The 26,647-nt window shown below is 56.0% G+C and overlaps 1 protein-coding gene across 3 annotated transcripts; it reads right to left on the minus strand.

The window, feature by feature from the left end:
* Positions 1–686: 686 nt before the first annotated feature.
* Positions 687–26,613, minus strand: TBC1D16 (TBC1 domain family member 16). Of its 3 annotated transcripts, none has more exons than XM_082066748.1 (13): positions 26,468–26,613; positions 20,720–20,946; positions 19,125–19,731; positions 6,815–7,012; positions 6,347–6,494; positions 5,168–5,305; positions 4,369–4,517; positions 3,749–3,817; positions 3,488–3,622; positions 3,122–3,308; positions 1,918–2,097; positions 1,264–1,410; positions 687–936 (listed from the first exon to the last, which is right to left on the minus strand). In XM_082066748.1, the coding sequence occupies exons 2-13, from the start codon at positions 20,886–20,888 to the stop codon at positions 691–693; spliced, it is 2,373 nt and encodes a 790-aa protein (XP_081922874.1). In that variant the 5' UTR covers positions 20,889–20,946; positions 26,468–26,613; the 3' UTR covers positions 687–690. The 3 variants fall into 3 exon arrangements, with proteins under 3 accessions (XP_081922874.1, XP_081922873.1, XP_081922875.1); XM_082066747.1 differs by having other exon boundaries at positions 5,168–5,332; XM_082066749.1 differs by lacking the exon at positions 3,749–3,817 and having other exon boundaries at positions 5,168–5,332; positions 26,468–26,612.
* Positions 26,614–26,647: the final 34 nt, after the last annotated feature.

Raw genomic sequence — 26,647 nt, forward strand, 5'->3', positions numbered from 1 at the left:
CTGCAGGAAAGCAGCGCGTAAAGACCCTGGGCTGCACTTCGTATGAATGCAAAATAATCATGGCAGCCAGTGCACCACGTAGAAAACGAAAAGGCGAGAGACGAGACCTTTGGGTGACCAGTTCTTCCTCGCCAACCAAGTAGACACTTCCCTGCGATCCCAATAGTCTGCAGTGTTATTTTTGGCAGATTATCATTAAAATGGTTGTTATGGCTTTAGAGAGAAGCCTCTGAGCTGCAGGTTTGGCTGAAGCAGAAGGTGCACGTGGTGCGCGCTGGCGGGGGGACGTCGCAGAGCTCTGCCCCGGCGCTGCTGGTTGTCCTTGGCTCCCCACCCTGTCCCCACTCCTCACCAGCAGCTAACGAAGTTCTGGTTGCTAACCCGTCCAATCCCAGAGGTGGAATAAAAAGTCCTTGTTAAGACCTAGAAAAGCTTCATATTTCTAACAAAATCAAATCCAAATGCATGCAAACGCTGCTCCTGGTTCGATGCATTTTGTTCTGGTTCCACCACCAGCGCACTGGAATTTGCTTTCCCCGTAGAGGAATTTCATTCCTCGTCCATTCTCCACCATTCAGTCTTCTCAGAAGTCTTGACAAGCTATCCCTCCATTTTTGTCTTGAGCATTTTTTCCTATGCACATCCTTCCTGCCCTTCCCTCTTCCGCCGTCACACCCTGTTCCTCCACAGCTATTTTCGGAAAGCAAAGACGTCCCGTGTTTTCAAGCCTCTCTTGCCTTCGCTTCCTGGCTGAGGAGCAGCCGGTTCCGCCAGCCCCCCGTAGGGGCAGCTCTCGGACTCGGGGTGCTGGCCAGAGCACTCCACGGCGGGGATGAAGCCGCTGTCCCACATGCCGGTCCCGCACAGCTTGCACAGGTCGTGCAGGCTGCAGGGGATGCGGGGCAGGAGGTGGAACTGGTACAGCAGACTCCGCGCCTGGAGGGGAGACAGAGACAGCGTCAGCCGCTCCTCCGCAGGGCCGGACACGGAGAGCAGGGGACGGACACGGAGACAACAGCTGTGTCTGCATTCCCCTGAGCGTGCAGTGTGATCCCACCCACCCCGCTGCCTCCCGAGCTCTACAGCCACCTCTTGTTTCTGCAAAACTTGTTTCCAGGCCAACAGCAGCATCCTGGCCCCAGGCTCCGGACACGCGGGGATGCAGGAGGTGCGGAAGATGGAGCATCGGTCCCTGATTTTCTCAACGCTCTGAGCCATGTCTCGGACCTGAAGCTCAGCCCACATCAGCACACAGGCATTTACCTTCCTGAGTACCAGCTCTCCGTTCATGTGCATGGCCAGGTTGCCGAAATGCAGCAGCATCTGGTCCGTGGCCAGCTGCTGTTCAATGACGTCGTCCCCATAGATCACCACGATGGCCACGCAGATGAAGAGGTGGAAATAGTCAGTCTGCAAGGAGAAAGCAGGGGCTGGAGCACAGCGGGTGGGGGCGCAGGTCCGCCCCAGCCTCCCGCCCTCCACGAGCGTGTCCCCAGGGACACCCTTTGCTCCTTCCAGATTGCCTGGTGGTCACGGAGCGTGAGCTGCTGGTGAATTCTGACCCACAGCTGAGCCCACATCTCTCCCCTTTGCAGCGCGGCAGCAAGGTTTGCACCACAGCCTGCAAACAGACTAGTGATTCTTGGGAAGGCATTTTCCAGCTGTGTAAGAGAAGTCGGAACTTCAGAATGGACTGTTCAGTACTTTCTGAAAAAAGCTCCTTTTGAAGCCCAGACATCCTCAAGAAGGAGAGGCAGGCCTCCATCCTCTTGCTGCACAGATAAACCTCTTCGATAATTACAGATTATTACTTATTTTGGACACTTTGCTCCTGAGAGCCCTTATGGAAATTCTGCAGCACTCGCGGGGACGGGGGGGTCGGGACAGGCCGCGCGCTGCCATCGCCCCCTCTCCCACCTGGTAGTGAGCCCAGCACGCCTCCCACATGCGCAGCGCCTCGGCCTCTGGGAATTCACGTTTGAAGCAGAGGAGGATCCAGCGGTGACAGAAAAGCATCTGCAGGCCGTCCTCTCCCAAGCAGGAAAGGTGCTGGTAGAAGCGCGGGTGCATGAGCCGCAGCAGCTCTCGCAGGTACATCTGGAAAAGACGCGCTGGGCTGAGCCGCCCGGGCACAGGGACGTGTCCCCCGCACCCCCCCGGCTCCGCAGAGCTGCCCACAGCTCTCTCCTCTCGCTACAGGCTCCGGATTTGCGGTGTTTGCTCCAGCGCGCCTGGACCCGCCGTCACAGCCAGAGCCCACAGACCGCGGCTGCTGTTCCACCAGGCAGGGCTGGGGGTGGAAGGAAAAATCCCATGGCAGCTACATTGTGAAAGAAAGAAAGAAAGGGAGAGATCCAGCCTGAGGAAAGTGGCTAGAACCTTAAAAACCAGAGAAGATAAAGGACACAGCTATTTCTGGCCACATTTCATTTGGGCAGAGGCTGAGCAATGTGGAGGCCTGACACAGGCACTCTGGGGGGCACGAGCCTGCACCTCAGCCACCAGCACCTCGCCAGCAGCCTCCCGTGGGCCTCACCACAGTGTCACCACTCTCAATTGTCACTGTGATCCAGGCAGGATTGTTCAGGTTTCGAACGCATTTTTCAGGATCTTATCCAGAAAACAACTGACATTCATGTTAAAACCTAAAAAGTTCCCATTTTTAAGCGAGCTCACCTCATTTTAAGAAACTCTGTGAGATCTATAAGGCTTTTCATTTGGAGATAATTTGAAAAATCTATTAAAAATACCAAGACCTTAAAAAGAATCCACAAAGAAGAGGGCTGCAGCTCAGTCAGCTCCTCTGCCTCGTTCACACCAAGTGCCCCAGAATCGGGACAAAAACGAAGCAGCGAATCTTCACTGCTGAGAGAAGAGCAAAGAAAAGCAAGCCCTGGATCGGCACCCTTCACCACAGCCAAGGTGACTTTACTCTGACAATGTATTGGCTATAGTGCCTCTGGAGGGCCCAAATCCCCCAGGATCAATTTGATCCCCCAGGTATTTGGTGGCCTTGGAGTGTGACTCGTGCTGGAAGCCCAGGTCACAGCTCTGGCGTTCTCTGCTCTGATGGGCGGGGAGCAGCTCCCGCCAGCGCTGCGGGGCTCAGCATCGGCCTCACCAGCTGCTTCTCCATGTCCTCGTCCCGGGGTGAGCTGAAGAAGATCGTGTTCTGCATCAGTCCTACGAAGCACCAGAAAGTATCCGACTCGTCTAGGATCTCTGCCAGGAGCGGGGCGACCAGGTCGGACATGCCCTGGGAGTATCCGATCGCTGGGTTAAATACTGCATAGTTCAGCAGGATCCTCCTGGGGAAGAGAAGCCGGTGGGAGGCGAGACCCGGAGGGGCACGTCCAGCCCGGCGCAGCCCCGGCCCCGCCGCCCCGCCTCCCACCGCACACGCTGAGACCGGCCGGGTGTTCCCGCATCGCGCGGCACCGGTCACCGTCCGCACGGAGCCGAGCTGGAGACACAAACAGACCCTCACCTCATAGTCTCCACATTCGGGTTGTCCTCCCCTCGAAAGAACTGGTTGCTGCGGTCAGTCCTCACCACGTCCTTATCTACTGTGAACTGCACGTTACGCCAGAACTCCTTCTGCTCGTCTGGAGTCATCGAAAGCCTGAAAATCGAGCAGCAACAGGAGTACATTGCCAAGAGAGGAATACAACTGCCACAGGAACAAAAAGCCTTATTTCAGCCTGAGTTTGCAGAGAAAAGCTATTCCTGTACGGAGTTTTCTCATCACCTGAAAAACAGACCAGCAGGTCTGTCCAGAGCAGCAGTTTTTCTGTCCAAGCGGATTACAAGGAGCCTCCTGGGTTGATGTGTTTTCTGTGATAAACTGCCCTTCGGAAGCAGTTGGACTCTGTTCCCCACCGCTCCTTGAGGGTCGCACGCCAGGACCCACCACGCTGATGTGTCTCCCAACTAATGATACTGCTGTCCCTCTCCAGCGTGACTGGACCCACAACTGGTATACAACACACAGCTCTTGCAGTAGTAACTTCCTTGAATGAGATATCCCATCTTCTCCCCTACTGTTATATCCAGATATATTTATAAAGGAATATAAGCCCATTTCCACCTCCAGTGTTCTAAGCCAAGCACGCTATGCTGTAGCCTTGCGTATGAAATAAGCTTCCCCACGTGGTACTAACAAGCCTGTTTCAAGACGCCAAGTACGACAGTATTTGAGCTCCATGGTACGAGCTGTGCCTCTTCCACCCCTCCAGCATCCCGCTCACCTCTCTGCTCCAACCAGCCCCTCCGGGAAGGAGGAGGCACAGACGCGGCCGTCGCCAGCGCCATCGCTGCCGCGTCAGGCCCAAGGAGAGCGGGGCAGGGAGGATGAGGTCGCTCCGGTACCTTTTCTCCTGGATCTCGAAGTATTCCTTCCTCTTCCGCAGCCTCAGGGCCTCCCTCTCCTCTGAGGTGGACTCGTAGCTGTAGTAGCGCAGCAGAAAGGGCCACACCTCCCCGCGGATGGAAATATCAATCCCGCCAAAGAAAATGGCCTGGAAGAAGGAGCAAAAGTTATGGCTGGTACAGTTTTAACATTCCCAAAAACAGCAACAAGAAGCTGCCCGCTACTATGCTTTGGTGGCTTTGCAGTTCTTTCCTGACAAGTGACGCCTTGATTCAAGCTCCTGCAATTTGCACATGTTTAGAGGGAAAGTGCTGGCCTTCTATTCCCAGACCAGACACAAATCGGGCTCATTTCAATGTCAATAACCCCCCCTGGAGAGGCTCTATGATTAACGTGTCGTTCTCATGTCACGGCTTAATCCCCAATCTTGGAGACACTGCATTTCACTGCAAACTTCTCTCCCAGGACCTGCACCCAGCGCTCCCCCACAAGCCCCGCATTATTTCATACAGCACTCGCCGTTTTTCCTTCTTTGATTTGCTCACACTGCATTTTGCAGACACATCTAGCACTTGGCTTTACTAATTGCACCGGGCAGCAGGAGCCGGGCGGCTCGTCCTCCTTGGGCAGGGAGATGCTCAAGCGTGGCAGCCCCAGCCGCAGCCCCAGCCGAGCGCTCTGCGCCCGTCTGTACGCTCCCAAACGCCCAGTTCTTACCCCCAGCACCAAAGCGAACTCCTGCAGCCCCCTGGGCTCAGGGGCAGGACAGAAGGCCGGCCACGAGCAGGCAGCGCTCACCTTCTGCAGCTTGTACTCCTCCTCCACCTGGCCACTGTGGTTGAGGTGCCGGAGCCAGCCCGACACGTCCAGCCGCTTGTGCGCGTTCTCCTCCGGGTGGGTCTCCGAGGACGGCAGCTTGGGCCGGCGGATGGAGAACTGCATACACGTTTTCTCGTCGGCGAGCTGCTCAACGGGGGAAAACACACAAAACACCGGAGGCAGCGGCCGGAGGCAGCAGCGGAGTGTGAAACGCAGCAATGTGCAGAGCAGGGAAGCCTTTCTGCGTGCTTCGCGGGGGATTAAGCACCGAGGCGCTGCACTTGGGGAGGGTTTTTTTAAATCCCAACCATTACAATAGCAAGAGTGATTAGAATAATTAAAAATCTGAGTACCACAAAACAGCTTCATCTTAAAAAAAAATGGTTTCCACTCCTCCCCCCGTCTTATCCCTGACCTGAAACTGAATTAATGCTGCTTACAGCAAAACTTCACCCTGCCAGGAATGCCTGCAATAAATTACATATGATTGGCCATATACAAAGGGATTGCTGTTAGGCGAGCGGGGAACCGCGCTGCCAGGCTCTCTGAGGGCACTCATGATCCCGGTGCAAGACTGCAGCTGACATTTAATTTAAAAATCAAAGGTTGTTCAATGCAAAAAGTGAGCCCATGCGACCATAATAAGAAAAGCAGCAGGGGGCTCTGTGGAAGGATGGAAATTTAAAAATCACTGTTTCTAATAAGCACATACAGTATCTTAAACAGATAATTAAAGAGCTCTTATCACATTTGTATGTAGATTGAACAAAATATGGCAAGATGCCTTGTCAAAACATTTTCCGGTGCAGTGTGTTACGCTTCACAAAATGGATGAAAGGCTCCGACGGGATTTCAGACCCACGGCCGCAGATTCCCAGCCTGAAGGACCGCGCCGACCCGGCAGAACCACCACGGCGAGGCCCCCGGGCCGTCCCCGCGCAGGCAGACCGGGAACACGAGGGTAACACAGCACAAGAGAGACCTCGTGTCCGGCTCGCGGTTGTGTCCTACGCGACACCAACGCAGCGCAGCCTTCTGCCTGCCGTGGTGACACGAACTCACCGCTCCACTTCCCCAACACGCTTCCCTGCCTAAAAACATCCGGTGTGAAACGTCGCTGGCAAACCCCCCTGTGCCGCGCGGAGCGCGCGCGGGTACCTGGTCCTTGAGGCGCGTCTCCGTGCAGTACTTCCACTGCTGGAACACCTCGGACAGCTTGTCCAGGCCACCGTGGTGAAAATGGAAGATCTTGTACTGGCTCTCCCGGCTCGCGACGACCAGCTGTCCGCAGGTGCAGGCCTCGTCGCTGCGGGTGAACAGCGGGAACAGGCTGCCATGTGCCATGGCCGCCGCGACAGCCAGGGCCGGCGCGGGGGGCGTCGAGGCGGGAGAGGGGAAAGGCCATCGCAAAGACGTGCAGCACCAAGTAACCCCCCAGAACAGGGCACAGCAGTAATTCTACAGCTCTGGGATTTATGGGTCCCTTCCAACTTATATTCTATGACTCTATGCCGTGGCCAGTGAGCATTTTCCCCAAGGTCCACAGCCTGCAGAAACCATCTGCCCCAGCGCCCGGCACACACTGACCCAGGGCACACACACGTGTCACACACAACAATATGTCACCTGAAGAAGAGGCGAAGGGATCTCATTTGTCCCAGGTCCACTCTGAAGACACCACAGACCTGCTCGAGGGCGAAGACTCGCTGCTGCTCGTCCCACCTGGCGCCGGGCGCCTGCGCGCGGTTCTCCGGGAGCGCGGCGCCGGCGTCCAGGCTGGAGGCAGAGCTGGTGGAGCAGGTCAGGCCATTGGCACACGAGTCCCTGCAGACACGAGCGGGGAGAAAGCAGCGCCAGCCGTCAGCAGAGAGCTCCGCAGTGACCGCAACAACCGCAGCCGCTCCGCGTTCAAAACCCTTTGTCAGAGCCCTGAAACTGGAACTCAGCGCAGGCCTAAGGAGTCAACTGACAGCCCACAGAAGAGACTAAACTATTTTATTGAAATTAATTCCCTACTGTCCCAACGAATTATCCTGATTTTTGGTCTGTTGCTAAATTGCACACAGAACCGGCGAGAGCAAAAACCATTGCTCAAAACGCTGACTTTTGTGGAGGCCAAATGAAGCAGCGCAACGTGGGAAGAGCGCGGGCGGCCCCGAGGAGCCGCTGCTTTGGGCCCTCGGCGTGGGACCCCGCGAACCGCGACATGTGCGGGACCGGCGACCCCTCGGGATGGAAAAGGCCAGGCCGTTGGAACGCAGGGCTGCAGGAGCCCCGGGCCAGGCAGGCAGCTCCGGCAGCTCCAGAACTCCCAAAGGAACAGACTTCTCGTCCTGCAGCTCGAGCAGCCTCCTCAGCTGCTCCGCGCCCGCCGGGACAGCGAGTGCGTTCACGGGGCTGCACGGGCTGCGGACTCAACTGGCAGATTCCTTTGGGACCAGTAAGATCCGAAGATATTTCCCCTGAACTCGAGTTTCCCGTTATGCCTCTGCAAGTGGACCTGACAACCAGGACTCACGTGTATGAACTTCAGACAAATGGTTTCCGTTTGCAAACTCGAAACTTCGGGGAGTTGAGGAGTGGGAATTACACGAGCTCTTTAACCCACCGCAAGGTAGAGAAGGTGAACCCAAGTGTTTTCCAGCACGCTCGGAGCCCAGTGCAGCCCAGATAGTGATCTTAAAGAGTAAACTGAGTTTAGATGAAAAACCCACATGCCTGCCACCAGCCCTGATCCCAAAAGAAAAATATCACTGCTTTGAGAATTAAGCAAATCTGAAACTGTGACCCCTTGATTCTTAAAAAGGCCAATACATGTGAACAATCTCAGCGCAAGCTCTGAATGGGTTCCGCTGTGAAATCAGCGTTTGCAAAACAAGGCAAGTAGCAGGTATAAAGACAGCCCCCTGCAATGCCACTTTATGCAATGTTTTCTAATCCGCTTATCTAACAATGTAGGCACTGAACGCTGAAAATCACACACTCAGCATGCATCTGCAGCACAGCACATCAGTATGCTCGCCGAGCCCCCTCCGCAGGGACAAGCCCTATTTGCAGCACCTCCTCGTGGTTCAGGTCACTGCATTCCAATGGACAGGTCTCCGGACATCCCGGTTAGTTGTGGGTTAAACTTTTAACCGAGCCCCCGCGAGCCGCCCAGCTCAACCGTAGGACTCAAAGCCTTGGTGCCCACACACATGGGAAACAGACCCCCAGGCCCCCTTCTCCAGTTCTGCAGTGTTGTGTACTGGTTTACTTTCAGCTAAAAGTACTTCACTGCTCTGCTCATGCAGTTCTGCTGCTCCAGTGTTTGGAAAGAGTATTAAAGCAAAGCTCACATTTGGCCTTTGTGAAAGATCAAGCGTCACTTTCTAATGAAGATACAGAATATAACACTTTCTAAAACATTCAGTATCTCATGCTAGTGCAGAAGTAAGAGGAGTCCCAGCACAAGACACTTGCGCTGGACTGCTTGCCATAGGGGGCTGGTATTTATGGAGCAACACTTCACAACAGCCACGGCTGGTTACTCAGGATTTTCCTGGAAGAGATGACTCAAAGCAGCTCCAAGACCAAGCAGAGGCAACCCCTGCTCTCGGACTCGTGCAGGGATGGGCTGGTCGGTGCGATGGGCTGGCTGTGCGGCCGCCGTCCCGCGGTTCCGTGGCACTGAGCCCGACGCGCCCGCTCCTCGGGAGCAGCATCTCAAGGGCCCGAGCACCGTCCCAAGGGCCCGAGCACCGTCCCAAGGGCCCGAGCACCGTCCAAAGGACCCGAGCACCATCTCAAGGGCCCGAGCACCGTCCGAAGGGCCCGAGCACCATCCCAAGGGCCCAAGCCCCGTCCCAAGGGCCCGAGCACCATCTCAAGGGCCCGAGCACGGCCCAAAGCTGCTGCCAGCGCTCTGTTTTCTGGAAACACTTCCTCAAGACCAAAGTTTGCCGTTCACATTTGGCCAGCGCTGCCAGGCTCGCAGACGCGGGCAGCCTGCGCGGAGCGAGCTGAAGCACGGCGTGCAAGCGGATTTACCCTCTCTGGACAGCAAAAAGCAGCGAGTGTCAGCACGGAGCCTGCGAGTGCGCAGCCCCGGGAGTTCCAGTGCTCCCATTGGGGCAGAAGATGGAACCTGAAAGAGACATCTGTGCAGCCCATGGCCTCTGGAACGGCTGATGAACACTCATGTCACACAGAGCATCCCTCATACAGCGCTGCATGCTTGGGCACTGCGGAAATCAAGAAAAACCACCTCACTGAGCTTAAAATTACTTTTTCCTGTATGTATTGATCGAAAAAAAAAGGAAAAGATTCTAATATTTTGGACTAGTTTTAAAAATAATTTAAATATTGAGATCATTCTGTGCTTAAGTAACAACAAGTAGTATGATCGATGCTGGTTTTGTGGATTTTTGGTAGTCCTCTAAATATGCACACAAGATGCACAGACGCAAGGGAAGAATTCTCTAACTTACCATCGAAGTCAGCCCATTACATGTGTCAGATGGGGATTCATGCCCTGCAGGAGCTGGGAGCCCGAGCACTGCAGGGAAATAGCTGAGGAACGTTCCAGAGAGACTCTGGGTTGTGGGATCCAGGAAAAGCAAAGCGCCGGGGGCACCCAGCTCTGCTCAGCCAAACGAGCACAAGTGCCACGGTCCACGGGAATAAAAGCGAAAACCAAGGACTGAGCAAAACCTGGGGCAGGAATCCCACAGACGTGCTCACGATGCCACTTGAGCCTTTTCCCCTTCCTGAAGTCCCACTGCTCTTTTGTCTCAAAATACATCTTGCTCTTGCTGGGGAGCAAGCCCGGGGGATGTGTCTTCTCCAGCCCACAGCCCCCGGCTCTGCCCCTGGAGCTCCTGAGCTACCGCTTGGACAAGGCACTTCCACACACCTACAGCACAAAGAAGCCAAACCCAGGTATTGTTTCTGTTTGAGAGCCAGGGCAGAGACTTGCAGCAATTACACGGCAAGATTATTTCAGCAGCCAAGACCTAATAACTCATTTTACGACATGATGTGACAAATGTAATTGCTGTGGCAGGTACCCGAGCGGCCAGCGGTGCCCAGAGAGCCCCGGCCGACCCCGGCGCCGCACACCAGGCACCCCCGCTCCCAGCAGCTGCTCCCGCGCGCGCCTCGCGAAGCATCGTTTACGGACAATAAGTATCATCATAATGTATGAGCATCCATGTAATGGGAATTACATGGCCCTTTTCCTCCCCAGGGGCTGGCGTTCCTCTGCTCCGCCGCTGCTCCCCACAGGCACTGACCTTCTGGGTCCCGCGTCTTTCCAGCAAGGTGAAACAGCTCATGGCGGCATCAGCTGCCTCAACGGCTGACAGATATAGCTTCAAATAAATAACCCACCAGCACAAGTTCAAAGCTACCCCGAAATGCCTAAAAATTTAGTGTAGTGACTGTACAAAGTGAGGCGACATCGGGCGGCCGGAACGCAAATCTATTGTTGTGACAAAAAAAAGTGTCCTTGACAACATACATACATTATGAATTGTGAAACACGCTGACTTCAGTAACATATAAAAGATGTGCAGAAGAAAACAGATTGGTAATTTGGGATTTTAAAAAGTGCTGAAATATTTCCGGTTGCTCCGAGCGGCGCTGCAGGGAAGGACGGAAGGACAGAGGGACACCCGCGGGCCCGCACCGGCTTCCCGGGCGACAGGAAGCGCTGTGGTCGCACCAGCTCCTCCCGTCCGACCAGCACAGACCAGTAACCGGGGTAAGAATCACGTTACGTTCACCCTTTGGCTGAAAATATTTGGAACTTGAAGTTCCTCTGCTGCAGAGAACCCCAAAAGAACCACCTTACACTGCCCCTGGTGAACAGGGACAAAGGTGTTAGATGGTCTGGGTGAAAGCCGAACCAGAATCCGTGACATTAAACGTGAAACAGCCTCATGTGGAAGCGAATCTACACGTCTGCAAACACGCATGGAAACCAATCCAACAATCCTTGCTGTTTGTAAGGAAAGCCTGTGAAAAACTGCCCAGGACGTTACAGTACAAAGTACACGGATGTCAACGTGGACTTTCCAAAAGCTCGTTCCACAGGCTTTCCATTGATCTGTTTGCTTTCAAAACATAAATTTCCCCACGTTGAACTGCACTAAATGCTGTTTAGTAGCTAATTAACTTTCTGTGCTGAAAACCTCCTGTAATTGCACTTGTTTCACCTTTCCGAGCCCGCGTCCCCCGGGGAGCCGGAGCTGTCCTGCGGCATTTGTTCTGCTCGTTTCTGTCTCGCGGGCACAGTCCGTCCTGACACCAGCTGCCAATCACGGCTCCGGGGTCACTGGAGACCAAATTAGGAGCACTCTGCCTCTGACAAACTTGCTTTGCTTAGCTCACCGTAAAGGGAAAATAAATGCTTATGAGAAATAATTGTACCCTTTCATGCTCGGCGCCAGGAAGCAGATCCAACAGCGCTTCTAGAAGTCCGTGTATTATTGTTAGTCACCCTTCTCATTGTTAATGTTATTAACAACATTCAAAGAACAAGCTGTTTACACCTCCGCAGTGCTGGGATCCCTCCCGGCACAGGACAGGAGCAGCAGGGCCGCGGTTACGGCGCTTCTGTGTCCACCCTCCGACCTTGGGCTGTACCAGCAAGTTCACGGCCAGGGACGGGGCCCTGGACCCACGGCAGCTCCGCCAACACACGCCTGGCCAATAAAACAGTTGAACACAACGGAACGAGCGACTCGAGGAAACCCGATTATGCAGCTTTGCATTCTGATAGGCATAATTGGTTTGTCCTTGAGAAATAAAGATCAAAACGATTTGCTGTGCTTCAGGGGCTCCAGCGACCCGCAGCGCCCAGCCCGCCCTGCCGAGCTCACGCAGCACCGGGCGGCAGCGCGCGGCTCCAGCGCCCCAGATCCCGCAGAACGTGCCGCCGCCACCGGGCTGTGTCGCTCCATGCTCGTTCCTCCAAGTCCAAGCTCATTCCTCCGGGTCCTCGTGGCCCAAGAGATCTGGGGGGCGTTAGAAAAACAGCCCCGCTCACCTCCAAAGGGTTCCCCAACTGCTGTGAACTAAACCAAAGGAAAGCAAAATAAACCGAGAATACTTGAGGCCATTATTTTGAATGTAAATGGGACGGGGAAAAAAAAATCAGAAGTTTGTAGGGAATTAATGTGCGTTTTGATGTGTTTTACCCAACCCAAGCCCGGCCGCGAGTCCCTCAGTTCAGCGCCCAGCGATGTGTTCTTCGGGGCCGGAGCTGCAGGCCGGTGGGGCCGCGCGGGTCACAGCCCCCCCAGGCTTTTCGCTGGCACCTCTTGTCGCAGGGGGCAGCGGGGGCAGAACGAGCTGTTCGACGCTTCTGAATCAAACACACAGAGCTCCCGAGAAGCCAAACACAACAAATCATTTAGAGCCGAGTGTACGCTGCTCAATGATGCAAATGTTACCTTCGTCTTAAGGAAGGAAAATATTCCAAAAGCTGAATGGCAGGTTTTTGCAGGCCATACAGAGAAGGGGCACTTCATGCCCAGGCTTCAGCTCATTAATAAATCAATCGAAATGCAACACTTAAAGAAAAAAATTCCTTAGATGGAAAAAGTGATTTCTCAGCAAAGCTTGGAAAAGAATGTTTGCTTTTCAGCCGATTCCAGCCTGGAAAAGGGGACCTTTCTTACCACTGTTTATTTTATATTTCAAATCAATGGATTATTTTGCCTTTTTCTTTCAGTGCTATCCATGCAAAAATAAAATTCTAGACTAATTATGCTAATTACAATCAAGCCTTCAAAACCCTGGTCGCTTGAAACCCCTGAAGATTACCTTTGTTCTTATATTCTTGGCTCTCAGCAATGAATTGGGAATTTCAGGGGGACTTTTTCGTGACAGCCCAAGGGAAGCGAGGCCCGGGCGGCGCTGGAGCCACCGCCGCCCCGCGGGAATGGCACTGCTCGCAGACAATGCGGCTCCCGGGGGACGGCTCGCTCGAGCGGGGAGGAGAGGGAGCGCAGAGCTGCCCCAGAGCGGCTTTCAGAGTTATTGTAAATGCCTAATGCTGTTATAATTGCAAGGACCGAGCCAAGACGACAGGGACTATGCAGATTTATTTGCATATACTGTTGCACTTTGAGAGGGGACATGCTCTTTATTTTGATCCAGTTAACGCGATTCTTCCCTCACAAAGCTGTGGATACCTGCCAGCCACCATTTATCTCCACTCTTCATTGGGATTTCTGGGCGTTACAATCGTATAAATAAGTAACAGAAGAAAGGCAAGAATATCCCGGGGAAAAGCGCTTTATTGCTCTGGCTCCCAGGGAACGCGGCCACGGGCGGGTCGGAGCCGCTCCGCCACCAACGCCGCCGCCTCCGGCAGTTAAGCCGGGCTCTAACACCGGCCTCTGAGCCGGGCCCAGCGGAGCCCCGCGCTCCCTCGGAAATTCTGTCTTTCTCTCGGACGAGCCCAGGCTGTAATTTTCTGTGAGTAATTCAGACACCAGCGAAGGACACCGGGACAGAGCCCCCCGCCCGGCCGCACGGCGGCACTGCCCCAGGGCAACGCGCTCCGCGGGGCGGCTCTGCCGGGGGGCGGCGGGCCGGGGGCGGCGGGCCGGGGGGCGGCTCTGCCGAGGGGCGGCGGGCCGGGGGGCGGCTCTGCCGGGGGGCGGCGGGCCGGGGGCGGCCGGGCCCAGCTCTGCCCCCGGCCCGAGCGGGAGGGCGGGCGGGGGGACCCGGGGCGGCCCCGGGAGCGCGCGGCCCCGCCGCTGGGCACAGCCCGCCCCCTGGCGGCCGCGCCGCGCCTCCGCCCGGCCCCGCTCCGTCCCGGTTCCGCGGGAGTTCAGCGCGTCCCGCAGAACGGGGCTCCCCCCGCAGAGCCGGGGCTCCCCCCGCAGAGCCGGGGCTGCCCCCGCCGCCGTCCCCTCCTCGGGCACCACCCGCGCTGCTCCCCCGGGCTCCCGGCGCGGCGGCCCCGCCAGCTCCCGCGAGCTGTCACCGCGCTCCCTCTCAGCAACCTGGCAGCGAACCAGCGGAGGGAAAAAACAAACCTGCTGTAATTAATGTTCTTGCTGCTCAAATATTTATATAAAGCAAGATAGAGCCGTATGCCTCCGCAATCTCTTGGATCTGTCCAATCTTCCCAGCTTTGCAGCCGGTAACAACGTTAAGGGGTGACACGGCAGCGCCGGCGGCAAACGCCCCGCGCCAGCTCCCCGTCCCGGCACAGCACCCCAAGTGCTTCCTTGGACGGCGGGTACACCGACCCCTCCGCTCCAAGAGATGGGGTAAATACCCTCCTTCTGCTGGAAGATGGTTTGGGGGGATGTTTCTTCCCGGGCACAGGTTTGGGGGCAAGTGGAATCAGGTGCTTCCATGTCTTATATCATAAATCATACTAGTTCAGGCAAGGCCCTGCGGAACTGGAGCCCGAACCACAGCGGGGCCCCCCATGCGCTCCTCCCCAAGGCTGAAATCATCCAAAGGAAGACAGCATGACACAAGATGCTGCAAGAAGTTACAGGAGATTTCGAAGTCTGTGACCAATTCCCCTGGTTCTAGGAATATAATCACTTCTGTTCCAACAGCAATGAATTCCCAGCCTCTTGCTGACTCCAGAGCTCGTGCCAGATCACACTAATTTCAGCTCATTTCCCCCCTAATTTTGCCTCCTGTTTATCCTGCAGAGGGCTGAACAGCGCTGAGCCGTCCAGGTGAGCTGCCAAAACAACATGATGCAACACGGCCCGCGCTGTTGCACCCGCTCCCGTCCCCTGCGCCTCCGCGCCCTCCGGAGACCGTCACTGACTGATGAGCTCCCTGCGACGAGGCTCAACAACAGGATGTGCAACACGTCTCTAAAAATTGCATCAACCGCGACCCCAGCGGAGTTTTCCTTGCGCTGTGTGCTTTGCCGGGACTGCAATAGTTCTGTTATGTGAACTCATGTCTGCTGAAGAACATGAGAACTGTACCATCCTTTAGCTCCATTATGAAATGTTTCATTATTTTTATTTCTGGCTGCTAAAATGATCACCTTCTTATTAAAGATGTTACCTTCTTATCAAAGATGTTTCCTTCTTGCACCGATACCCGGGACCACACTGGTCACGTTGCTCCTGCCTGTCCCTTAAAGCCAGCGCGTCTGTTCCGTCCCCTGCGGGACCGTTTGCGCGGCTCCAGCCTCTGGCCAGATGTTGCCTCAAGCTCCACTCGTATGATTCCGCCACCGAGGCTTCTTGGTCCAAATTCTCACTGTATGGACCAACGTCCCAGGCTGAAGTTAGTGAAGGAACCAATGCCAGCGTTTATTCGTCCTCTGGCATTTTTGTATGGCGTTCGTCAGGTAACAGAGCTGCAGTTAATTACCGAAGTGAAAAGCCTTTAGCAGCCCTACCAGCCACTGCCAGGGAAAGCTCCTGTTAACCTGGCACAGAATAAAACAACCCCAAACAAACCCCACTTACAGAGCACTAAGTGCTTCCGCAGCTGATGGGTATAGATCTGATGTCACAGTCAGTTAAAATAACTTCAGAAGCATCAGTTGAAAGACATTATATAGGTGTCAGATGCTATTTGGTTGCCAGCGGGTAACAAAAGGCTTTTAGTTTCACTTTACTGATGGGGAAAATGGAAGCGGAGTAATTTAGCAGGGCGGCAGCAAGCCAAAGCCGGGCTTAGAGTACAGCTGTCCTGAATTAGTGCCCTTCAGACCACAGGGCAAATGTTTCCTGACAGACAGCAAACAACAGTGACAGGGGACGAAAAGAACAGAACGGGACAATTTCATTTCCAGCGTCCCTCCCTTCCTACAGAAACGCAGTCAATGCCAAAGCCTCTATCGCCACAGATGCTCCCCACGTGGTTCCTCCCCGCGGGAACCGGCGCTGTGAGCAGCAAGAGGTCCCCGCAGTCAACAAGGACACCAAAGCCAAGAGGGCAAAGCCACCTTTCCACGAGAGACCAGCCGCTATGCAGAAGTGCCGGGCTGGTCTGAAAAGAGAAGCGAGAATGTGTGCGCTGGTGCGGGGACACTCCCAGAGCCGAGCAGTTGTGTGGACGGGCAAGCACGGATCGCCGCGTGGGACCTCCAGCAGCCTCGCCACCGAGGAGCAAAACCAAAAACCATAAAACAATGGATACATTTTTATTTCCTTATGTTCTACAAGATGAGCTGTTGACTTAAAACGACCGACTGGTTGTGCAACTCAGACGCTTCCAAGCCCGTCTCCCTCCGCTGCCCGTCCTGGGCTGCACGCAGCGGCACCGACGGCGGGTCCCTCCCGCCCCCGGCCCGGCCGCCTCCTGGGGACGCGCCACGAGGGGGACGGGACCCGGGACTCCCGGCCATAGGGGTATTTTGGCAAGCAGCTCGCCGAGCCCCTGATCCCATCGACCCGAGTCCACACGTACTCCCCGTTCTTCCACAACGTCACTGTTTCCCGTTTCTGACCATACGGAACCGCAAGGGCAGCAAGCTGGCCGCGCTGGAACCCCTGCGACGCGCTGCTGTGGCTCCTGCGGCAGCCCTGGGGAGCACAGAGCTGTCCTCACAACGGCTCCAGCGCACGGGCAACGCAGAGCTGTCCTCACAACGGCTCCAGCGCACGGGCAGCGCAGAGCTGTCCTCACAACGGCTCCAGCGCACGGGCAGCGCAGAGCTGTCCTCACAACGGCTCCAGCGCACGGGGAGTGCAGAGCTGTCCTCACAACGGCTCCCAGCACACAGGAAGCGCAGAGCTGTCCTCACAACGGCTCCAGCGCAGAGGGAAATAACCAGAACCATGCGTTCCGCGGTGCGGGGAGGAGGCGCTGACCGGAGGGCAGGGAGGGAAGAGCCCAAACAATCTGCCAGCAGCGCAGACTTTGTTCACACTCCAATTCTGGCTCAGATGGGAACCAGCCAGCAGAAAAAAAACCAACAAACGTTCAGAAATGAGGAAGCTGTTCTCATGCTTGTAGTGACTTCTGCAACAGCACCTCCCACCCCCAAATGCTGGGATGAACGCGGGAAGACTTTTGCAAAGTATTCTATGCAAAACCTCTGACACAAACAGTTTGTAGGATCCTGCAGATATCACGCGAGGAGGCTCTATGGGGAAGAACAAGTTGGCATAAAAAATGGACACATGGGATAAAAGCCCTTCAAGTCTGAGGTCCCAAACAATGAAAGGTCTGTTTTATTAATCTGCTGCAAATTAGGAGTGCAGCACACACTGTACGAGGCTTCGAGACTGGTGCCACCGGAGTTAAACAGCCTGCCAGGCCCAGGAGCAGCGCTCGCAAAGCCAGGCCCAGCGTCGCTGGGACCGCCAGCAAAGCCGGCAGAGGGCTTGCTCAAGCTGGGCTGCGGAACAGCAGGGAAACATCGCAGGAATTCAGAAACACGGTAGTGAAGATGCAACAACCGGTATTTCCTTCCTTCCCTGGCACTATCAGCAGCTCAGAGCCCAAGTGTTGCAAAACAGTTAAACCACAAAGCTGCTGGCCCACTTGCAGAGCCCCAAACACGTTCATTAGGAATGATGTTTTTATAACGAAAAGGCCTCTCTCTAAAACTTTTTCAAGGTATGTTTCATTATATTTCTGTAGTTTCCAAAGCTGTCTACATTCCTATTAAAAGTTCTCAGAAAAGACTGTCAGACATCATATTTAGAAAGCTAAAAGGGACACTGTTGAACTGACGCTGAACACAATCTGGAAACCAAAGGCCCATCCTGGGCAGCTGCGCAATGTCCTTGTGCAACCAGAGGAGAGATGCAGTGGGACGGGATGGGACGGTCTCAGCCTCCCCCAGGCCGAACAAACCAAGTGACCGTAGCCGCTCCTCGTACGGCTTCCTCTCCAAACCCTTCACCAGCTCCGCAGCCTCTTCTGGACACGCTGCTCACAGTGCCACGGGGGGAACGTCTGTGGCGACAGCGGCTTTGTCATGGGATGGGATGGGATGGGATGGGATGGGATGGAACAGCCACGCTGGCCTGGCCGAGGGGCTGCTCAAAGCTCTGCCCACGCGGCCGCTGCTCTGCCCTCTCCCGTCCCACCTTGTCTGAGAACACTGCACTGAAATGTTTTAAAATATCCAGAGAGAGCTGAATCAGTGCGAATACTTCTTTTGTAAACCTTAGTCTTACTGGCATTCTCTGGGCTTGAGATGAGCCCATAAAAAAAGAAGTAAAATCTCCTGAAATACCAAGTCTTACTGCAGTCTGTGCATCACGGACATGCACAAAGCACAACCCGTTTTTCCTAACGTCAGGCGTAGCTGAGCCATATCCTTAAGACCAGCCCATGGTGCTTGATGAGCACAGCACCCCTGTCCTGCCCCATGGGAGCGAGTGACCCAGCGCACGGAGCAGAAAGCCAGGGACACCGCGAATCCACAGAGAGCGATGCAGGTACCCCGGTCTCCATCGCTCCGCCAAGGCGCCCTCCTTCCCCCGGCACTGCCATCGACATTGGTACTAAATCTCCAGGTTGGATACGCAATTGTTAATATTTCTGTGTTTTAAGTGGGACCCCGCTCTGAGCACCAGCAAAACCAGCTGATCCAAGCAGACTTCACGTCCCCAGGTGGGGGCAGAGGGGACCCGCGGCTCGGGGACGCCAGACACACTTTGCTGTGCTCTCCACAAGGAGTAACTGGCACAGCTCCTCAGAGCCAACGACACCAACCAGGGACCTTTTAAATCTAGTCATGCTGCTTCCAGGGCTCACGACAGCTCACCTGGAAGACTAAATACAACAGGCCTGAAGGTTTGGGGCCAGGGTTCACTGAGCAGAAGCAGGACTGGCCAGCAAACAATTTCCTGTAAGATATACAGGTGTCTGAAGCAAGACAGGATTTTCAGCTCAATGCCACTGTGATGCTTCCCAATTTCCTTGAGCATCTCCAAGTTCAGTAACCAGCACCCCCAGTTATTCGCCCAGTGACTAGAGCAGAGGCTGCACTCACCTGCCTTCATTATCCAGAAACACGGAGCTGCTGCTCTTCCCGAGGGCTTCGCTAATGGGGGAGAGGCAGAAGGGGGAAGAGAAGGCATCGGAATCGGAGTCCAGGGTGCTGTCCCTGCTCACGTCGTCGGCAGACAGCTCCAGGGAGCCCTCGTCCTCCCCCGGCTCCGGCCGGCAGTCCAGAGCGTCCTCCGGCCCCTCCGCCGACAGCTCCGACCTGTTCTGCTCCTCCTGGGAGCTGATTGTCGAGAGGATCCCTGAGTCGCTGCGGGCGGGCTGGGGGGAGCGCCGGGGGCCGTCTGCCGCGGGGCAGCCCTGCGGCAGCGTCTCCCCTTCCCAGGAGGGCGAGCTGACGTACGCCGCGTCTTTCACGGGCTGTGACGCGGCCGGGATGTCTTGTCCCTTCTGCTCGGGGGGGGAGGGCTGGCGGCCGGAGCCCTGAGCGTGGCGCCCGCGCTTGCGGGGAGCTTTGCGCACCGGGGAGCTCTCGGGGGTGACGTAGCGCAGGGCTTCTTCATCCTGCCGCTGAATGCGGGAGTTGGGCACCCAGGCCAGGATGAGCGTGGCTCCGAGCAGCTCGTCCTTCTCCATGTACAAGCACAAATAGCCTTCGGGAGAGCAAAGGAGCAACCGGTTACGACACAGATTTATTCTCAGGAGACTGCATGAGCCTCAAACTTGCCCTTCCCCGTCTCGCTCTGCTTCGCCACCACTACACATGGGCAAAACAAACACATTTACCAGGAGAGGATTCTGCAAAATGAATTGTGGAGTGCTCAACATCATTCAGTATTTATAATTTCAAATCTGCATATGGCATTTGAATAGTGTAAAACTCCCTCTGGCCTGAGCGGACACAGAAAGGACATGCAAATACTTCAGCTTCCTGGATGGATTACTAACCAGGAGTAAATTCTGAAATATGCTGCCACATGAAAAACTTCTATTGTTTGTTAGTTAAACAGTTTCAAGTGCCAGCTACACATTTCTTTCTCAAGAATATTTACCTTAGTGTAGCTAAAGGGCTGCAATTCTCATACAAAGCCAAGAGAAAAGCAAGTGTTGTGCACACATGGAGGGGAGCGTGGGTCACGTCCACACAGCACCGAGGTTTGTGAAGCTGCGCCAGTGGCCACAGCTCTTTGATGAAAACATGAAAGAGCGCAGTAACAGATGAGAATAAAGGGACAGGGCAGTATTTATCTTCATTTACTCCAGTGCACGCAACCACAATCAGGTTTTCTTTCTTTTCCCTGTACCGATGGTGGTTGAGGCAACTCTAGCAATGGCAGTTACAAGGTGACACTTGGCTCTCCCAAACAACACACGTATTTGAAAGAGCAATGGAAGTTCATGTTCTCAAACAACAAATGTCTATCTTCTGGCAATACAAAGGGACTTAGCTAGACCAGAAGAGAGATATCATCAATTTTCCCACTAAAAGAAGAGCTGATGGATCAGTCTGTGGTGGTTTTCCTTAGTCCCGCCCTCCACCGGCCCCTCTTCATTCCATACAGCCCAAGCCGTAGAATCTGATCCAAAGGGACACCCCAGCAGAGAGAAAAGGAGCGAGCGGTGTCTGCGACACCCCGTCACCTGGGTGATGCTCCCCGGCGGGCGGCAGCAGCGCGGGGGGGTGCACGCACACATTGTTCTTGGAGTAGAGGATCTCCCCGTCCAGCGCGGGGGGCGAGCTGCCGGGGGCCAGGGTCAGCAGGTCGGAAGCTTTTGAAGAGGCGCGTCGGAGGAGTCGCCCCAGAGACATCGCCGAGGAAGTGTGTCCATTATCTGTCAGCTTTAATCAGGAGCCAAATTCAGAAGAGCTGCCAAGCAGGAGGAGAGGACAGTGTTAGAAGAGCACTAGAGCAGCGCACGGCCCTCCCCAGCTGAGGGGGAAGAGCTCAGCAGCTCCCACATCCCACACCCACCCCGCAGCTCCAGCGAGAGCCCCCACGCGCTCTGGATCCGTAACGGCACCTCTGCATTTCAAAGACGCTGAGGTACAGGATCCCAGGACATTTTTCTCTGCAACAAGGAAATACAAAGGCAGCAAAACCCCCACATTTTAATAGTAGCTGTGGGGAGGAAACAGAAAAGTAATCCTTGTCACTGAAATTGCCCATTAAGGGAATAGCTCAGCGATGCAGAGCTGCCTGATGTATCGCTGTCCTGGGATGTCAAAGAGAGTCAGAGCGGAGCCGGGAGGATTCCTTCGGCACAGAAAACTGCTGAGACCCTGACATTAAACAAGGAGCTGCTGCTTCATCCGCAGTAACCACTGATCTTCAAAAAAACCCGCTCTACCCGCGCCGCCCGCTGGGCAGCAGCCCAAGCACGGCAGCTCCTGTTCTGCCAAAAGCACACGGGGACAGGACACGTCTTTTGTTCCTCCGTATTTACACGCCCTTGCTTGCAGCGAGCAGGCCGGCCTGACCTGGCACGCAGCACACGCACCGCGGAGCCGGCTCAGGGACAGCACGGAGGGCCCAGCGCGGTGCGTTCCTGGCGCCCATCCCGCACCGTGGAGCCGGCTCGGGGACCGCACGGAGCGCCCAGCGCGGCGCGTTCCCGGCGCCCATCCCGCAGAGCGGAGCGCGCGGCGGGGACAGCACGGAGCGCCCAGCGCGGCGCGTTCCTGGCGCCCGTCCCGCAGAGCGGAGCGCGCGGCGGGGCAGGAACCCAGCGCCAAGCAGACGGGCCCGACTCGTACTGTGGGGGCACCGCATGCGGGAAACACCGAGAGGCCTAAGCAAGCACCGCGAAACATCGGAGAGCTCCGATCTCCTCAAACGCAGTTTAGCGGTGTCTGCAGGCAGAGGGCAGACAGAAACCGGCGCTTCCCAAGAGCGGAGAGAAACCTGCTGTCCTGCTTCTGACAGATTGGTACATACACAAGACTGCCTATGAGACTGCCAAGGAGCTGACAGAGCCTTCATTAAAGGACAAGCTATTGGTTTAACTGGCAATCGCTAGATTTGCCAGCTTGAATCACAGCACAAGCCGTTTCTGCGTTTCAGTCTGTGCTGGAACTCGATGGAGAGGCCTCAGCCCTGCTATGGGCTGTGCCCAACACGGCTTTAGGGGAAGAGAATTCCTCTGCAAGCCCTTCGCACCCAGGTCTCCTTCTAGCACCAAACACAGCACCTATCTTCACATCTCAGCCCCAAAAAACAAACACTAATGGAGCCATAAGTTCATTCCTGTCTGGATCGTCAAAAGCCCGGTACTGTTTCAGGCTCTGGGTGACATCTTGGAGAAAGTCACATTTAAAGAGCAAGTCACCTTTCCTGTCATTGCACCCTGCAAGAACACAGTGACCTCTGCTGCGATCCTCCTCCCTGTCCCCAAGCTCCAGCACAGCGTTTCACCGCGGCGCTGCAGGAGCGCGAAGCGGCGACATGGAGCCACCTCTACGGCAGCAGAGCCCCTGGGCCCCGGCGCCCGCGGGAGCGACCCCGGCGCCCGCGGGAGGGACCCCGGCGCCCGCGGGCTGCTGAGCTGTGCCCGACACCGGCCGGAGGGGGGATGGCCGGGCTGCAGCAGCTTTTCCTCAGAACTCCAAAACCCTGAACCTGCACACGCAAAGGGGGACGGTGGCACCGAGTGGCTGTTGAGCAGCGATTGCTTCCTCAGCCAACAGCAGTGAGCCTTCCCCGCCGAGGACAGCAGACGGGGATGCGCGTATTGAACAAGAGCTGGCGTGCTGTCCCACCGCAGCTCCGCGGGGCTCTCAGGAACGCGGGCGAGGTGCGGGGCTTCTCTGCCAACAGAGGCAGCGTTTAATTAGCTTTTAGCTAGCACAGAAAGAACAAAGCAACAGGTGAAACATCAAAAGCTGCTCCCTGGAAAGCAGGAGGAATTTAAAGGGAAATATCACTTTGATGGTGCAGAACACCTGCTGCCGCCGCGCCGCTGTGCAGGTGGACGGCGCTGCAGGGACGCACGCGTGAAACAGCAGCCAAGGGAGGAGGTGAGGAATACCACGTCCTGCCAGCACAGAAACGCGGTCTGTTGCATTTGTCTTGCGGAAGAACTATGCATCAGAAATCAGGGTTCACTACGACGCAGCAAACAAACAGCCACATATACTGGAATATATAAAAATCATCGGCAAGCCTCAAATGGGTTTCACTGTTACCACAGGCTGGGGAATTCTGTGTAGCTTTGTCTGCAGCATTAAAGAACAGATGCAAATTACTGGACAGTTTCAGTGAGAGGACAAGAGTGATCTGGGGAAAGGAAAGAGATTGCCAAGAGAAAGTCTTCACACGTGTGATCGCCGCTGCCAGAAGGAAGAGCTCGTGCGCAGGACCGGAGCAGCAGCAGGGCCACGGGCCGGGGGAGGACCAGCCGGGCCGGCCCTTCAGCAGGTACCGGAACAGGCGCCGGAGCGGCCGCTGCCATCGCCAGGGGTTCAGAAACAGGCAGTCGGGCCTGGCTGGGAGCAGACGATGGACTGGAGCTCTGAGGGTCATCCAGCCTACTCATACCACCCAAACCCCCCGAAACGCAGCTTGTGACTGTGCCGCTCCCTCCCAGAATAGAGTCGTCCATGCAACGCAAAGCCATGAACAACAAAAGGAGCAGGTCTGCAGGGTTTGCTCTGTTCTCAACCCTGTTCTGCGCAGTCCCGGCCGCCGGGACAGGGAGGCATCGCTGCTGCCCCCCGCGCGGGCTCCGGAGGGCACGCCGAACCGCCCCACAGCTAAGGCAGCGTGAAATTAGCACCATTCAAAAAACCCTGTATTTTTCATATTAATTTTCTATTTATCCCTGATCTGAAGGGCTTCTTTTCAATGTGGCAGAGACAACCCAGCTCTCCAGAAGCTGAAGCACTGAATTAGCTGATAAGCTCTCAGTGAGTGCCAGTATTTATTAAGCACACATACATTTTCTTCTCTCACACATCAACTGTCGCCACTGAAAATCTTTGCCACAGCTACCGAGCGTGTCCGCGCAGCCCCTGGCTGCTCTCCAGTCCACGCCAGCGCCTCTCGGCTACACGAGGCTCAGAAACGCGCCGGGGAGCCAACTCCTGCGCTCCCCCAGGAGCCTCCGCACGGAGCCCGGCCAGTTCCAGCCAGCGGCATCTCAGATAACCCCGGCCGCTCGCTTCCCTTCCAAACGCCCGTCCCCTTCTCACCAACCCGTAAACAACTGAATCCTGTTTGGCTTGGCAGATCGTGCCCTCACCTTGGCAGGCGCTGCTGGACCAAATGGCGCTGCCTCCGGTCGCTCAGATCCCCGTGTTCCGCGGGAGGGAGCCCAGGCCCCGGCACACACGACACCGGGCGGCTTGGGAACACACAGGGCAACGAGGCGCCTCTCACAGATCAGCTGAGCCCACAGAGGCGTCCGACAGCTTTGGGGAGGGCTGCAGGTGACCAGTGACACCACGGGGCACTCAGAGCCCGGCACTGGGCCTTGGGGCTCCAGGGGAAAATTTGCTGTGCAAGAGTTTAACCGCTTTACAAGCAAAATAAGCTAAGCTACAGGGCTCTTGGTGCGAAACGCGAGACCTACGGCATGTCTAGGCACAGAGGAGAAACAAGAGCTGTCAAACATCGGCACCAAATTTAAGCATGAAACGCCTTAAGTATGAAAAAAGCAACAGACTTTCTTCTATTTTGCTGTTAATGACTCAAATCTGATTCTACGTATTCCCAGAGTCACAGCACTGGGGAGGTCTGGACGCTGCAGGAGTCCCTGTGTCCTCCTCCCCCGGGGAAGAGCAAGTGCCGGGTTTGCAGCGCTGGGAGCTCCAGCACCGGGACGCAGAGCGATGGAGACGGAGGACAGGAGCCCGGCTCGCAGGACGCGCAGCTCTTCCAGTCCTGTGCTGGGATCCGCTGGGCCCCTTCAGCTGGGCACTCACTTGACCTACACTCCTCTAGGTACACGTGAGAAACCTGGTAACCAACAGCCTTCCTTTTGTGCTACAGCAGCTCTGCGTTAGGGGGAAAATAAAAAGCGCTTTCAGAACGACCAGCTATTAGCTGGAGCTGTTGAAGATGAACTAGCCAAACCAAGGAAAAGAGTTTACCGTAGGGAGCCATTCTGAAGTCTTCCCATTCCATGGGGAGAATTATGTAGGTCACCAAAAGCCTTTCATCACTGACCCACCCGTGTGGCAGCGGCACAGGAACCAGGAGCCACCGCAACGCTGAAACCCCAACACCCGCACAGCTCCAGCGCCCAGCCGCACAGCTCCAGCGCCAGCTGGGGAACAGATTTCACCCAGACGCATCTCAGCTGAGAAGGTAAAAGAGGGACAGCAGACTAAATACTGCAGGTTTGTGACTCAGAGATAAAAAGGGGAATGAAATGCTGCTCCCGGCCACACCTGCTTAGGCATGAAAAGCAAACAAAACGCTTCCCACCCCTCAGCACTAGAAGTCACATCGCAACACACACTTTGGTGCCGAGAATTTATTTGTGCCATATGTCGCTCCATCCCAAGATTATACATCATTTCATGTTACCGAACTGCAGTGCTCGTGCGGTAGGTAACGCTTTCACGGCTTTTTATTTCCAGCGTGCTGTAGCTGTGGCCTGATAACACTCCCAGTACCAGATCCCCAAATAGCAGCAGTTAAAAAATCCCAGGAGCCTGGTTTCACAGCTGAACTGATGAACTAACGGCAAAGCCTTTTCCGAATACAACAGACAGCAGATTACTTCCTATTTAGAGTAGCGACCAAGAACATAACACCTTTGCAAAGCAAGCTACCAGTCCAAGAGCAGCAAACACGGGCGGCCCTCGGAGGGGAAGACGCAGAGTTATTTTACAGTGTCAGCAACACAGCGAGCAATACATCAACGCAGAACCCTGCCCCGAGCGCCCCAAGGCCACACATCAAATAATCGCCGGGGATCCCGACCATCCATCTTCACGTCTCCGCTCACAACACAACTCGGCAAACTACGAGGTAGATATTGGGGTGATTTGAGAAACCACCTTCCCCAAAGTGAGGAAAATCCTGAAATACCCCACGCGGCACCAGACCAGCAGAGCACGGAGTTTCACAATGACTTCTCCGAGCCGGCCCCGCACCGACCGCGCGGGGCTCCGGGGGCACCGGCAGCGCCGCGCCCGCCCCCGGCCCCTCCGGGCAGCGGCGGGAGGGAAGACAAAGAGCGGGATACAAACATGGACGCGGCACCGGGAGGAAGAACCGGGGACCTCAGCCCCGAACCCGTGTGACAGTCACGCGAGTGACCCGTGGACGCGGGTGGGCTGGGACAGCCGCTGCCGCCCACCGCAGCCCCGAGCACGGCCCCGGCCCGGCCGCACGGAGCCGGCGGTACCGCTCAACACGCCCCGCGCGGCCCCGCCGCTTTTACCGGCAACGACGAGCCCGGGGAAACTTCTGGCAGCTCCCGCGGCTGGACGGCCCGACCCGGCCCCGGGCGGGACACGAACCGGTGACCCCCGCGCCCCCACCGGGCCCTGCGCGGGACCGCCGCTCCGCTCCGCCCGGGGGCGTGTCCCTCCGGCGGACCCGCCCACCCCGCCCGCGTGAC

This window comes from Streptopelia decaocto (assembly GCF_964273445.1).
Source record: "Streptopelia decaocto genome assembly, chromosome: 16".
NCBI classification, from domain to species: Eukaryota; Metazoa; Chordata; class Aves; order Columbiformes; family Columbidae; genus Streptopelia; species Streptopelia decaocto.

Bases quoted from the DNA above. Each gene is read 5' to 3' on its own strand.
- TBC1D16 (XM_082066747.1), bottom strand. From the start codon at position 20,888: ATGTCTCTGGGGCGACTCCTCCGACGCGCCTCTTCAAAAGCTTCCGAC. The intron at 5,333-6,346 runs GTACCCGCGCGC...CCCGTTGAGCAG, and splicing joins AGACGCGCCTCAAGGACCAG to CTCGCCGACGAGAAAACGTG. The intron at 4,518-5,167 runs GTGAGCGCTGCC...TCCTTCTTCCAG, and splicing joins AGGAGTACAAGCTGCAGAAG to GCCATTTTCTTTGGCGGGAT.